Here is a 14,678-nt window from a genome sequence, read left to right on the forward strand (position 1 = left end):
CTAAAGTGAAGGGGGTAAGGAACAAAGTAGGGTTAAAGATGGTATGGTGCATTATTCTTCATTGGTTTTACTGTTCACACTTCCAATATTAGTTATTGTCAATCATTTTTATATATTTAATTTTAATTTTTAACTATTTAATTGTACCCAAGTACATTGCTGGCACGATTCCTGCCATAATATTACATATGAACTATAACTGAGGCTGTGCCTTATAGGATTATATAACAAGGGTTTTTTTTTTTTTTTTTTTACTATCAGAATGTAGCCTGGCCCTAAAATGGGAGTTTTGGAAAATTTTGTGTTGTCACAAGCCAGCCATGTATGTAAATAGGTGTTATAAGACCCCGTTCACACTGGGGCGACCTGTCAGGCGACCTGGTTGCCTGACAGGTCGCCGTAGGCCCCCTGCCATAGAGAAGCTGTGGACCCGTTCTAATAGGGGCGACACAAGTCGCTCCGACTTAGAAAAAGGGTCCGGAGCTTCTTTGGGGCGACCTGGAGCGACCTGCATTGACTTCAATGTTATGAAGTCCGTGCCGGCCGCTCCGAGGTCGCGCTGCGAGCTGCGCACCGTGACCTGTGAGGTCGCCCGGCAAGTCGGATCACCCCAGTGTGAACGGGGACTTACTGTGTAATATTTTACAAACTTTATATTTGTAGCTGTAAAGTAGGTAATATTGCTAAACTATTTGTATTGAAATATTATCCTACCATACAGACTACGTGTGAACTATCTGTATCAAATGAAATGTAAAGGATGAGAAAAGAATGAATTGAAGACAAAGCATGTGGTGCTACAAAGAGACATACTTTACCACAGTGGGTAGGAATATTATATTTGTAACAGGCATGTAACGCTGTAGGAATCATGTTGGATTTTGGGTTAATTTTTGCAAAAAAATTAAAGCAAATGAAAAATTAAAAAAAAAGTTGCCTAATAAAATAACGTAATATGTAGCCTTGACTTTTAATTGAGAAGTTTTACTAGAGAGAGTTTTATTTGCCCCTTTATTTAACTCTTCAGGTTTGTAGCAGAAACTCCTCCTGGACTAATAAAGGTTGCTGCCCTGTCATATGTCTAACTTCATGACTCGTAAGTAAACCTGCACAGTTCAAATAATGTAAGAATTAAAGTGCATGTAAAAGGCATTTATTTATTTATTTTTTTATGTTTGGATAGAGCTGTGGTTCTTAACTCCTGTCCTCAGGACCCACTAACAGGCCAGATTTTAGGTATTACCTTGGGGAGATGCATACTAGAACACTGCAATCAGTGAGCAGCAAACTATATCACCTGTTATCTTTCAAACCTGGCCTGTCAGTGGGTCCTGAAGACAGGAGTTGAGAACCACTGGGATAGAGGGAGAAGGGTTAGACCCACTGTCAGGTCTTTATTATTGTCTATGTCCATGCTGGGGAAATGTATCCACTATTTGTCTTTGTGATCCTTGACACTGAGACAGAAAGTGATGAGAAATCCAAAACTGTAGAGTTGTCACAAGAGCAAAGAGTAAGGAAAATCCTTGGATTAGAATGACTGTTCTTAAAAGGGTTGGACACAGGATGGAAAAAATAACCTGAAGGGCATTTTAACCCTTTCCTACTTTATTCATTACTAAAAGAATATGATCTTGCTTTACATACTATTTAATTTTCAAATCTTTGCATGAGTCAAAGTGTACTATGGTTCTCTCAGTTCACTTCTCGGCAGTTCTCAGAGAAAAATTATCTTCTCTGGCACCCAGTTTAGAAAGTGGAGAACTTTACTTCTCACAGGGTGATCGGAGGAGAAGTTTTTCCTCTGAAAATGGCCGAGATCCGTGTATAACTGGGTGGACTGCTGTAATCTCACGAGATATTGTGAGATTACAGTGCCGCTAAGTTTAAAAAGCACTCGTAATGACATGTTCTGACACATGAAAACTAACTGAATATCTATCTATCTACACACACACACACACAGATACAGTATATATACATAAATATATGCACACACACACATATACAGTATATATATACATACAGTATATATATATATATATACACACACACACATATATACACACACACACACATATATATATATATATATATATATATATATATATATATATATATATACATACCAGTACATACAGTATATATATGTATGTATATATATATATATATATATATATATATATACACACACACCGGTACATACAGTGTTTATATATATATATATATATATATATATATATATATATATATATACACACACACACCAGTACATACAGTGTATATATATATATATATATATATATATATATACACACCAGTACATACAGTATATATATATATATATATATACATACACCCACACACACATACATACATACATACCATATATACATATACATATATATATATTTTTTTTTAATTTTGAACCCACTGGTGCTGATATATCAGAAGAAAGAAGTCTTCTTCCTCTATCACACAGCTTCTCCCCCTGATTCTCCACCTCTGAGCTGGAGAATCTGGAATGGAGATATTTCAGAGTAACGGCTGTGAGATCTTCAGATCTCACTTTTCTAAACTGGCCGTTTGTGACAGAACAGTGATGTACTATGATGAGAAGCAAAGAACATGTTCTCTGCTCCTCATCTCAGCTACCTAAACCGGTACACACCAGAGATCAGTCGTGATCCTGAGTATCACTGCTTTTCTCTGTTTATTAAAAGTACACCTATATTTCATACAAGGGACCTGTAGGATTTTGCTTAAGTAGCCATATGATTATGTGTAATTAATTTAAAATGGAGCTGTATTTATTTTCACTTTGTTGAGTACTCACCACAAGATTGCCAATGACCATCACTAACATGAAGACCAAAAGGCACATAGATTGTCCAGCAACCTCCATACAGTCCCACATAGTCTCGATCCATTCTCCACACAATACACGGAACACAATCAGGAAGGAATGGAAGAAGTCGTTCATATGCCAGCGTGGAAGCTCACAGTCATCTGAGATCTTGCAGACACATTCCTTGTAGCTTTTACCAAACAGCTGCATGCCGACCACAGCAAAAATAAACACAATAATGGCCAACACCAAAGTCAAGTTTCCCAGAGCTCCTACAGAGTTACCAATGATCTTGATCAGCATGTTGAGGGTAGGCCATGATTTTGCCAACTTGAAGACTCGGAGCTAAAAGAAAATATACATGATTACGTTTCCTTTAAGAATTTTAAGGTAAAGTGTATGTGAACTTTACTGTGGGTTTCTGAACTTCCACCTGAGAGGTCTATTTCTTTCTTACAGGGCAAGACTCAATGGGTGGTCACAATGGTTGACTGCAGGGTCAGGCAGTTGACCTAGAATATTTTTGAATGACAGCTCTACTGCCCCAATTATTTTAAACACCAGTTAGAAAATGAAAGCTGTTTTTTTGGGGCAACCTATAGTTTTCAGTTAGTATTCTTTTAACAGAGTGCCGGTCTTGAAAAGCTATGTAGAAAACAACAGAGCAACAAAGGAAGTTCTATCTCATAAGGATAGATAGGATGGGATCAAGACATCTGTGCCTGGAATCAGGTAGTACAATACTGACTGTCCATAATCCAATGAGGAAAGTAAAACTCCGGCACCAGGAAGTATTTGCATTAAAAATTGAAAGGAATCAAATCCTAAAATTTGACACATTTATGCCTCCTACATAGGTCTCAGTGATACGTTATGACTAAGGCCTATGTAGGAGGCTTAAAGTGGTTGTAAACCTCAGTCACAAAATCTGAGGAAAGCACATATATCTGTAGTGCTTACTTATCTCTCTCCAAAGCTCTAAGGCTCTATTCACACCTGAGCATAGCAATTCACTGGCGTTTCTCAGGAATTTTTTAGAGCATTTTTGTCGCTTTTTACAAGCCTTTTTACAGCATTTTAGAAGCTTATTTCAAGCATTTTACAGCTTCAAACGTGTTTGTTTAGCCAATAGCAAGCACTAGGGGGAGAAGAGGGATAGGATGTTAGAGGTGGAGAGCTGCTGGTTAAGCAGAAAATGAGCGACAAAACAGTCGTAAAATGCTCAAGTCAAGCTTTTTCAGGCATTTCTATTGAAGTCTATGGGGCCAAAAATGCTTGTGATCTGCCAAAAAGAAGCTCATGTACTTTTTTGAGTGACAGGCCTTTTGCTTCACATGACAGTACGCTCATATGTGAACAGGGGCCTTGTTGAGCGTTTTAGAGCTTTAAGCAGAAAATCGCTCAGGTGTGAACGAGGCCTAAGTGTCGTTTCTCTTTAGTGCCTCGTTCCTCTGTTATCAGCATGAGTCACATCTGAGAGGTTTTCCAACACAGGAGATACAATTTGTGTCAGGGAGGGAGCTCAGCACAGAGCTTGTCTATTCACAACACAGTTCTTCTGATGTGTGAAAGGAGTTGTGTTTCTTTCCTCCAATCAGCTCTCACACACTGTAACCTCAGCCTCTCTGCCCCCTCCTCTCTACTCCTGACAAATGGAGAGGGATTTTAACAAATGTTTTGCCCTTTTTAAGGGGTTTAGGGAAGAGAGGGCTGCAGATAAACAAGTAAAACCTATGTAGGAGAATTTGTTTAATCTCTGTGTATCATCTGAGGCTGTTCAATTCACTGTGTGAAGGTTTACAACTACTTCAAACATGTCAATATTTAGGAATCCATTCCTTTTTATTGTTTTATGGATTAAATAAAGGTATACATTTTTATTGCCAAGACATCGTGGTGCTAGATTTTTAGTTTCTTTATGTACAAAACAATGTTCTTACCAATCTGAATGACCTAAGCACTGATAATCCTTCCACGTTAGCCAGACCCAACTCCATTAAACTGAGGCTCACAATGATACCATCAAAAATGTTCCAGCCTTCTTGGAAATAATAGTATGGATCTAAGGCAATCAGCTTAAATACCATTTCTGCTGTAAAGATTCCAGTGAAAACCTACAATAAAGGAAATAGGTCCAAATAAATGTGATAGTTCAAACCATTAGTCATAATATGTAATATGTAATACATGTAAACATATAAACTTAACTTTACATTGGTTATATGAAGGTTACAAAAGAGTCAGAATATATATATATTCAAAGTGTCAGAATAGATATTCTTCTAAGAGCTATTGCATTTACGCTCTGTGATCAGACAAGTTTAAAACCACTATGCTATAAAATAAAGAAGACCTTGTAAAATTGGTTTGGTCATCTTACATGGCATCATTGGTCAAGTCCTAATACTCCTCATTTCTACAAAAAAAAAAATGTAAAACCTTCCATGTGGCTTTCAAACAAAAAATAAAGTATAGAATTGTGACATTTCAGGAGATTCCATAAGGCTGAATGGCTTCTTTATTCATTGATGAGAAACCAGTGAAGCATTCAGGAAGTGTACTGGCAGAACTGAAGATGGGCAGTGTGACAGACCGCGTGCCACCCAACCTGGGTGCCTTAGCCAAGATACAGCTTCCTGCACTCTGGAACCAGGAACCAGGTGTTATAGCTGATAATTGCACCAAAGAGCTAGAGGACACCAGCTTAGGTGCAAACTGGAACTGACTTTAATGTAAATTCCCACAGAATATATACCACACAAAATCAGGTTCACCCTATTCACCCTAATCAAAATCAAAACCAAAATCAGGTTCGCCTATTCACCCTAAACAATGCAAACTGTAAACAGTAATCTCATCAGTACATCTAACAGTACTTCTAATGAACAGCCAACATAAAAATACAGTAATCTAATTTAACAGTGAGATTTTTAACAAATAGTCCCCTAGAAAAGCCTAAATGACTCAGGTCCGTGCCCACCCTGACAGTTCGGCACCAATTCTCCAGAATGAAGACCCAGGGCTGTCCAAATCTTAATAGCCAGCTTTCATATATGTAATCTGTCTACTAGACAATTCATCATAAGTCAAAACTCATAAAATGTTCCAGCAGAGTCTTAAAAAGTGGAATTAATTTATCTTTATAGATTTCTTGGTGAAGATTGTTGATACATATTTCTGTACCAAGTGATGTTTCTCCAACCCAGTCTGCAGGAGAGCCACCGAATTTCCTCTGACCATTAACCTATACAAGATTATTATTACACCTTTCCATCCACTCAAGAGGGGAAGCCTTATTGTCTTTATTCAGAAAATGTATCCAAGCCTCCCTCTCAGCATTTATTACGTTGTTGTCCATCATTAGAGAATGATCTGTCCTCACCATGGGATCAGAGTCTGAACTGAGTCCCGTCCCATGCTCTGACCTGGAGAAGCTGACAAAATCCTTGGTCTCTTCCATGGGCCATAATCAGTGGCTAGAAGGCTAGCCTCTAGTCCCCTCCAAAAGCCCCTGTCCCAGCTTTGGTCTGCTGATTTTAGAGAATGTCATGGCTTTCTAGTAAATGCTTAACCTTTATTCCTAAAAAGATTGGTAAAGCTCATAACATGGTTGGCTCCACTGTGTGACTGCTGCACTTACATAGGTTGAAAAGAGACACGTGTCTATCAAGTTCAAACTTAAAAAGAAAAGTTTAACTTTTTACAGAAATCCATGTAACTTATATAACAATTATTGTTTCTGCTTAGATGTGTCTTCCTACCCATAATCTTTTATCATCCACAGGAAGCACACTTTACACAAAGCATTCCACCTTTCAAGATCCACATGGTTCCTTTTTAAATCTTCTTATTGTTTTGTCTCTCAAATATCTTTCTTTCTGTTAACTTTCAATAAATCAGCATGTTGGCAGATTTAGACAAAAAGGCCCATACAATCAGTTCCTTTACCTATGTTTGCTAAAAATGCTCACAATTTAAATGTTCATCTAGTCAGTGGAATTGGATTTAAATGATTCTCAAATTATCATTCTTTGTCGAAGCTGACTGATTGCCTCTTTTGTTAAAGACAAACTTTGAAAATTAAATAAATTGCTTCTTTACAAAAGGGCAAACTGCAGCGCCATATTGGATTATATCCATCTGTATTATTCTGATAACCATTAAGAGTGCCTTTGCTTCTTGATCCCAAATATTTCTGCCCCAGGGAAGTAATCTACTTTACATATTTCAGAGAAAATCATTGATAACCTTGACCCTTATGGGTTTCAAAGTAAGGAGAGCGATCAAGCCATCTCAGACTTTCCTTTGCCTGGCCACCGTCTTCAGCTTCTACTGAGCAATTTCAAGGCCTGCTTAGAAATTTACTCTTGCGTTTTTTTTTTGCGTCTGTTCCAGGGCCTACTACCAAATACATGTTTGCTCCAGCTCCCATTAACGTGAATTTCTGAAGCTCTCTTTATACTGGCCAGGTAAAGATCCATATTCTAATGGCCCCTGCCTAACCTATGGCTGCCGATAAGGGGATACCACTGGTCCTCCTGTACGGGGCCTGGGCCAGCAGTGGTGCTCGGGCAGCAGGGGGAATCCAATGTGGGCAGAGGCGGTGATCGGTGCGGTGGGGGAGGGGGGGCAATTACAGGAAGCAATATCCTGTATGGCTCTCTCTGCAGCAGCTGAAAGCCGGCTTCAACTTCTGTCCCTCCAGCTGGCTTTCAGCTGCGTACAGGGGGGGATTATAAAATTAAAGAGTTCAGCTCTCAAACAAAATAACCGACAATTCAAACATACTATACATGCTAAAATTGCGCTATAGTGCTCCACACGATAAACATTATGCGACTGTGTACATATAGTACTTGACCGGCATTCAGTGAATAGACACAAGTCCACAAATCTGTGCTTTAAAAACAAGTTCAACATTGTACTGTGTAATATTTTACCTTAAGAGTTGGTAGAAGGATTCCGTGGGAACAGGAGAAAAACAAACATAAGTTTCATACCAGAGATCCATAGCACTTTATTTTATCAAGATCAAAGTATGTGTTCACAAATGTTAGTAAATGTGAGTAAATATATTATGCTCACTTTAAATACCCAATCATGTGCTAGAAAAAATATTGTTTCTTTTCTTCTCCTTTACACATGACTGAGATTTTAAAGTGAATTCAACCTCACCTTATTTACTAACATGCATACACTGTGCAGTGTGCATACGCTTCCACACTAAACACAAATATTGGTAGTTGAAAAGCTTTGTCTCCTTTAGTAAATCAAGGCCGATCCAAATCTACTATGGTACTGTCAAGGTCTTACCTTGCACTCCTGTTGGCAGCCAACGTGGACATGGGCAGACTGCTGCTTCATAAACTCTGATTGCATCATCACTTGCCTGCTGTCTGGGTGTCACACAGTGATGATGCTGCACACCTGACTATATCTATCACCTGATGGGTTGCAGTCCTTGCCCTTGCATTTGTGCTCCAAGGTGCATCTCTGCTGGCAGTCTTCTGATCTCCGTGTTCCTACGTGTATGACCTGGCATGGCTGACGACTCCCCTGGCTCTCGACCCTGCATCGGCAGACTACCCCGCATCAGCAGATTACCTGGCATTGACAGACTACCCACTTCTGGACTGGGGTTCACTCGCCTTGACGAGGATGAGCGGGCCTTTAGGAGGTCGGAGGGCCAGTGCCTGTATTGCGGTCTTGGTGGGCATTTCCTAAAATCTTGTCCGACCCATCCAGAAAATTCTTGCACCTAAGGTCCTGTCAGTGGCAGATCTTAGGTGGAATTTCCTCGTCCCCGGTTTCCGGTAAAGATAAATCACAGTTGTCCTCTCCTGGGCAGCGGGTTCAGTGGTTACTCAGATGTTGGTAGACTCCTGTGCTGGTGTTATTTTATTGACAGTACGTTTGCTTCTGCGAATTCCATACCCTTGCAGCCTCATGTTTCTCCACTAGTCATTGAGGCGATTGATGGCAGACCTCTGCAACCTGTACAGGTTAGCCACGAAACTGTTCTGGTTGATATGGCGATAGGGGCTGTTCACAGGGAGTCGACCTGTTTTGGTGTACCCTTTGCTTCAGGAGCACAATCTGACCTTTGATTGGCAGTCAGTCGAGATCCTCTCTTGTTCTCCACAGTGTGGTGCTGTTTGTATCCATGGGCCTGTTAACATACTTTGTACCTCCTCAGATTCAGTGTTGCCTACTGAATATTGTGAGTATCAAGATGTATTTGACTAGGTGCGCCCTGGTACTCTTCCTCCTCATCGTCCGTACGATTGTGCTATAGACTTGCAACCTGGTGTCATTCCCCCTCATGGCAAGGTTTATCCTCTTTCGGTTGCAGAGAATAAAGCCATGGGGGATTACGTTGTGGATGCGCTTGCCAGGGGGCACATTCGCAATCCAATTCTCCAGCGGGTGCTGGTTTTTTCTTCGTAAAGAAAAAGGGGGTAGAGTTGAGACCTTGCATTGATTATAGGGGCCTCAATCACATCACGGTCAAGAATGCATACCCGATTCCGTTGATTACTGAATTGTTCGACCGCCTCAAGGGAGCAATTGTCTTTACCAAGTTTGACCTAAGGGTATAACCTCGTAAGGATCAAGGAGGGCGATGAGTGGAAGACCGCATTTAATACCAGAACCTGTGGTTATGCCCTTTGGCTTGTGCAATGCGCCCGCTGTCTTCCAGGAGTTCATCATTGATCTCTTTCGTGATATGTTGCAGCAATGCGTGGTAGTCTATTTGGACGACATCTTGATTTACTCGAACTCCATTGAATCACGCTACCTGGATGTCAGACGGGTGCTGCAACGGTTACGTGAAAATGGGCTTTTCTGTGAGTTTGAGAGATGTGAATTCCACCTGTCTCAGGTTGCCTTCTTGGGCTACATCATTTCTGCTGAAGGGTTCTCCATGGACCCTCAGAAGGTTTCGGCTGTTCTACAATGGCCTCGCCCCAGTGGTCTCCGTTTCATTCAGCATTTCCTTTGGTTTGCCAACTACTATCGTAAATTTATCAGGAACTTTTCCTCTTTGACAAAACCTATCTCAGATCTGACCAAGAGAGGCAGCGATTCCCACAATTGGACGCCTGCTGCCATCCAAGCTTTAGAGGCCCTCAAGTCTGCTTTTGCTTTGGCTCCTATTCTGTCTCATCCTAATCCTGTAAAAAATGTAATAAATACTAAAACTGGAGAATATTCGGTATAAATTACACACGGCAGCGCTCAATATGTGTTACCATATTGCAAATCATATAGTCCTCATAAAAGGTAAAAACAATCAAAAGAGTCTTTGTTTAAAAAGCCACGAATATTCAATAAAATGTTGGTACTCCCAGTGTTCAATGTTCTGATCCAGTGTGCACCTTCACTACACCAAAAAGTGTTCCCCTTAGGAATGGACACTCACCAGAGTTAAAACGATCATACGCCTGTAAGCATAGGTTGCTTTCACCCTTGAAACTCAGGACCACCTCTGCTACCACCGAATGACCAATGTACTCGAGTATCCCCCAGGGACCGGACCGTACCAAAAAGAAATTGGAATAGGAGGCACAATAGTGTGATACTGCTTTACAGTTTTATTTAAACAAAACACACTAGAGCAAACCCCCAAATCCAATCTGCTTACATCAGAAAAAACATTTCCAAGCATTTAAAATCATGATCAAGTCGTTATGGCCAGCTCACCGCTGTTGAACGATTCTCTTTCAGTTTAATCAAATGGTGAGATCCGGACTCCAGCCATGACATCTACGATCATCAAGGAGACAGCGTGCCTGCCGGCTGACGCGTTTCGTCGCATGGGACTTCAACAGAGGACTCAGGCACACTGCACTATACTCCTTTATATATTACACTCAATTAGGACTCTTCCCGCCATAATTAGACTGCCCCTCCCCTTAGGAGGGGTCCCGCAGTGCTCTCACTTCCGCTATTAAATCTACTTCCGGTTTTGTAATACCGAATGTTAGTAGTGCTTGTGATCCGGTTTTTACTCTTGGCTATAAAGTTACCAAAGTGATCGGTTTAGCTTTCGCTGAAATCATGCCATTGTTTTTCGGAGTAAATCCCTTGGAGTATTACTGCACACTACCTGTTATCCCCATATGTCCGCAACCTCCGCTATTACAACTACTTCCGGTGTCGTCACACCGGATGTAGATGCTGGATATGGGCCAACAGGAAGCAGCATCACTTCCGCTCAGTAATCAACGCCCACTTCCGGAGTGCTCACCCCGGATGTTGATGCGCCATCACTGCTAATACACTACGATAGCCCTTCCATCGTTACTACGATGTCATTTTTACGCTACCCGGATGTGAAATTAAAATGGAAGTGTATATGTGTTTAATATCTCAGAACCGCCCTTAGATTACCACTCGGGATAAGAGTCCTAATTTTGTTTTACGCATGCTAAATAAATACATAGATCATTCAATAAAATACATCTCAGGAAAGACACATATCATTTTTTCAGTCCGAGCATTGATTGTTGTGCCCATAACTCCTATTGGGCAAATACTTTGATACAAAATACTTCTAGAGTATTGTATCATCCTGAGTACGGCAAATAAATAGATACAAGATCATCATAAATAAGGTATTTAGAATTATATATATATTTATAAATACAGTATGTTAAAGAGGGAGATACTATTAAGAAAATTAATATCCCATAAAAATTTAAGATACAGAAGACACTTAAAAGACTCAACTCACCATATTTAAAAACTATAAAAAAATATAAAAAACACGGATAAAATGGAGAGATTAAAAACCCATGAATACTATAAAGTGCTGTTTCCAAGGAAATATTCCTAATAATTACTTAAAAAGCAGTTTAGGTCCAAGTCTATATTTAACCCTAATCCTAATCCTGGTTTGCCCTTTATCCCAGAGGTGCATGCGTCTGAGACCGGAGCAGGTGCCCTCCTGTCTCAGTGTCAGTCCCTTACTTCCTTTTGGCTTCTACTCCAGGAAGCTGTCTTCAGCTGAATACAAGTATGAGATTGGAGACAGAGAGCTCTTGGCCATTATCCTGGCTCTCAAAGAGTGGAGACACTTGCTCGAAGGTTCTGTGGTTCCAGTTCTCATTCTCACAGATTGTAAGAATCTGATGTATCTCTTAGAGGCCAAGAGGCTCACATCCTGTCAGCCCAGATGGGCTTTATTCTGGTCTCGTTTTAACTATGTGGCCTTCCTATTTGCCTGGCTCCAAGAATGTTAAGACTGATGCCTTGTCTAGCTAGTATTCTGAGTTGTCCAGGGAAGACTCCGTGCCAACACTGGTCATACCTTCAGATAATATCCTGGCTGCCATCTGCACCAACTTAAACTCTCCTCTTGGGGGAACAGATCTTGGCTGTCCAACCTGATGCTAACATAGAGAGACCAGCTGGCAAATGTTTTGTACCTGAGCGGTTGCGCATCAGACTGTTGCACACGTACCACAATTCCTAGACTGCCGGTCATCCTCGTAAGAATCTGATGTCCAGTTCTGGTGGCCATCTCTCCGCACTGATGTTGCTGTGTATGTGGCTGCTTGTTCCGTCTGTGCCCAGAACAAATTTCCTTGGCACCTTCCCTTGGGCCTACTGCATCCCATTCCCAATGGGGAGCATCCCTGGTCTTACCTGGCCGTGGATTTTGTGGAACTTCCCACGTCTCGAGGTTACATGGTTATCCTCATGGTGGTCAACCGTTTCTCCAAAATGTGCCACTGTGTTCCATTTAAGAGGCTGCCTACCGCTCATGAGCTTGCCGTGGTGTTTGCCAGGGAGGTCATCCGTTTGCACGGGTTGCCTAAGGATATTGTCTAGGACCGAGGGAGCCAGTTTGTCTCTAGGTTCTGGTGCGCCTTTTGCTCCCAGTTGGCAAATCGACTCACTTTCTCCTCAGCCTACCATCCGCAGTCCAATGGTGCCACTGAGCGTTCCAACCAAGTCCTGGAGCAATTTCTCCACTGGTATATCTCTGACCATCAGGACAATTGGGTTGATCTGCTACCCTGGGCGGAGTTTTCTAGGAACTCTGCCATCAACTCGTCTTCCTGAATGTCTCCATTCATAGCCAACTATTGGTTCCAACCCGCTGTGTTGCCCGAGTTGTTCTCGCCACAGGACATTTCAGCTGTGGAGGATCATCTTCGTACCCTCCATTCCTCTTGAGTGCAGATACAAGAGTCTTTATGGGTCTCTGCACAAAGTCAGAAGCTCCAGTCAGAATGGAGAAGTTTATCTGCTCCTTCGTACCAGGTCGTGGAGAAGGTGTGGTTGTCGACCCGTAATCTCAACCTCAGGGTGCCCATTCCAAAACCTGCATCCTGTTTTTTTGGGCTTTTTCGCATCCTCTGTAAGGTGAACCTGGTGGCCTATGCCCTTGGTGTCATTTTTGAAGCCACTGGTTTGCAAACGCTATACTTCTTCACTTCCTCTCCCTCATCCCATTACTGTGGGCAATCATGAGGAGTATGAGGTTAGCAGCATCTCGGAGTCTCATCTGTTCCAAGGTCAGGTTCAATGCCTGGTGCACTGGAAGGGTTATGGTCCTGAGGAGCGCTCCTGGGTTCCCTCTGCTGATGTTTATGCTCTGCCCTTCTCTGTGCTTTCCATGCTCGCTTTCCTCAGAAACCATTTTTTGCTCTGCAGAGCATGGGTAATACTGTCAAGGTCTTACCTTGCCCTCCTGTTGGCAGCCATCTTGGACATTTGCAGACTGCTGCCTCTTATAAACTCTGATTGCATCATCACTTACCCGCTGCCTAGGTGTCGCACAGTGATGATGCTGCACACCTGACTATATCTATCACCTGATGGGTTGCAGTCCTTGGTTTGCATTTGTGTTCCAAGGTGCATCTCTGCTAGCAGTCTTCTGTTCTCCGTGTTCCTCTGTGTATGACCTGGCTTTGCTGACAACTCTCCTGGCTCTCGACCCCACATCGGCAGACGACCCTGCATCAGCAGACTACTCGCTTCTTGACTCAACCTTGGCTTGGATCACTACCCACTTCTGGACTTGACAAAGGCTTGTTCCTGCTCTCACTTCCTCACTCTTGCTGTGCATTTATTGTTGTTTGCTCCAATAAACTGCTTTATTTTACCTGCATCCCTGGGTGGTCTGGATTCCTGGTACCCTGACAGGTACATGGTAAGTATTATGGTTATCGTAGTGATAGCACAGTTTTAACACAATGCCTTGTATATCTAATATTCGCTTATAAAAGTCTTAAAATGCTGTCCTTTATTTAAAGACTCTGGCTGAGAAACTAGTACTCCCACCTGTACTGATTTGGCGACAAATACCCAATTTTAGGATGGCAGGGGAAATAAATAGTAGGTAAGGTTGAATACAGATGCTAGTGTTTCCAGTTCAACCTGCGTAGGTGTACATGTGTCAGTGTTGAAAATCATTTCCCATATCCCTGCATGTTGTGTTCACTAAAATTAGGGGGGTGGGGGCTGCTGCACACAGAAGGTTTTTTACCTTCATGCATAGAATTCATGAAGGTAAAAAACCTTGTGCCTTTACAGCCACTTTAATCACTAAAAGATTCTCAAATTTAAAATAATCTGTAATAATTTACACTTCATGATTTTGAAAAGTGAGCACCTGAGGCTTTAGTAATACACATATACTGTATACAATGTTTGATATCAAGTTCATCAATGAAATGTCACTAAAATGTAATATTTTTTTTCTACTCCAGAGGTCATTCAGCCAACAGTCATTATTTTGCAAGAATATTAAAAAGATCTTGTTATAACACTGCTGCATCTAATCCTTCTTTCTCATTAGTAACGAACAAGTTCTCAA

The 14,678-nt window shown here is 41.4% G+C and overlaps 1 protein-coding gene across 1 annotated transcript in view; it reads right to left on the reverse strand.

The window, feature by feature from the left end:
• LOC309559037 (sodium channel protein type 2 subunit alpha-like) overlaps window positions 1-14,678 on the reverse strand; it is a 337,619-nt gene that overhangs the window by 91,750 nt on the left and 231,191 nt on the right. Inside the window, 2 exon segments of the mRNA XM_082262157.1 lie at window positions 2,837-3,193; window positions 4,789-4,962. Coding sequence (XP_082118283.1) covers window positions 2,837-3,193; window positions 4,789-4,962 — 531 coding nt within the window.

The sequence above is a fragment of the Pelophylax lessonae genome, assembly GCF_965119305.1.
Source record: "Pelophylax lessonae genome assembly, chromosome: 6".
NCBI lineage: Eukaryota > Metazoa > Chordata > Amphibia > Anura > Ranidae > Pelophylax > Pelophylax lessonae.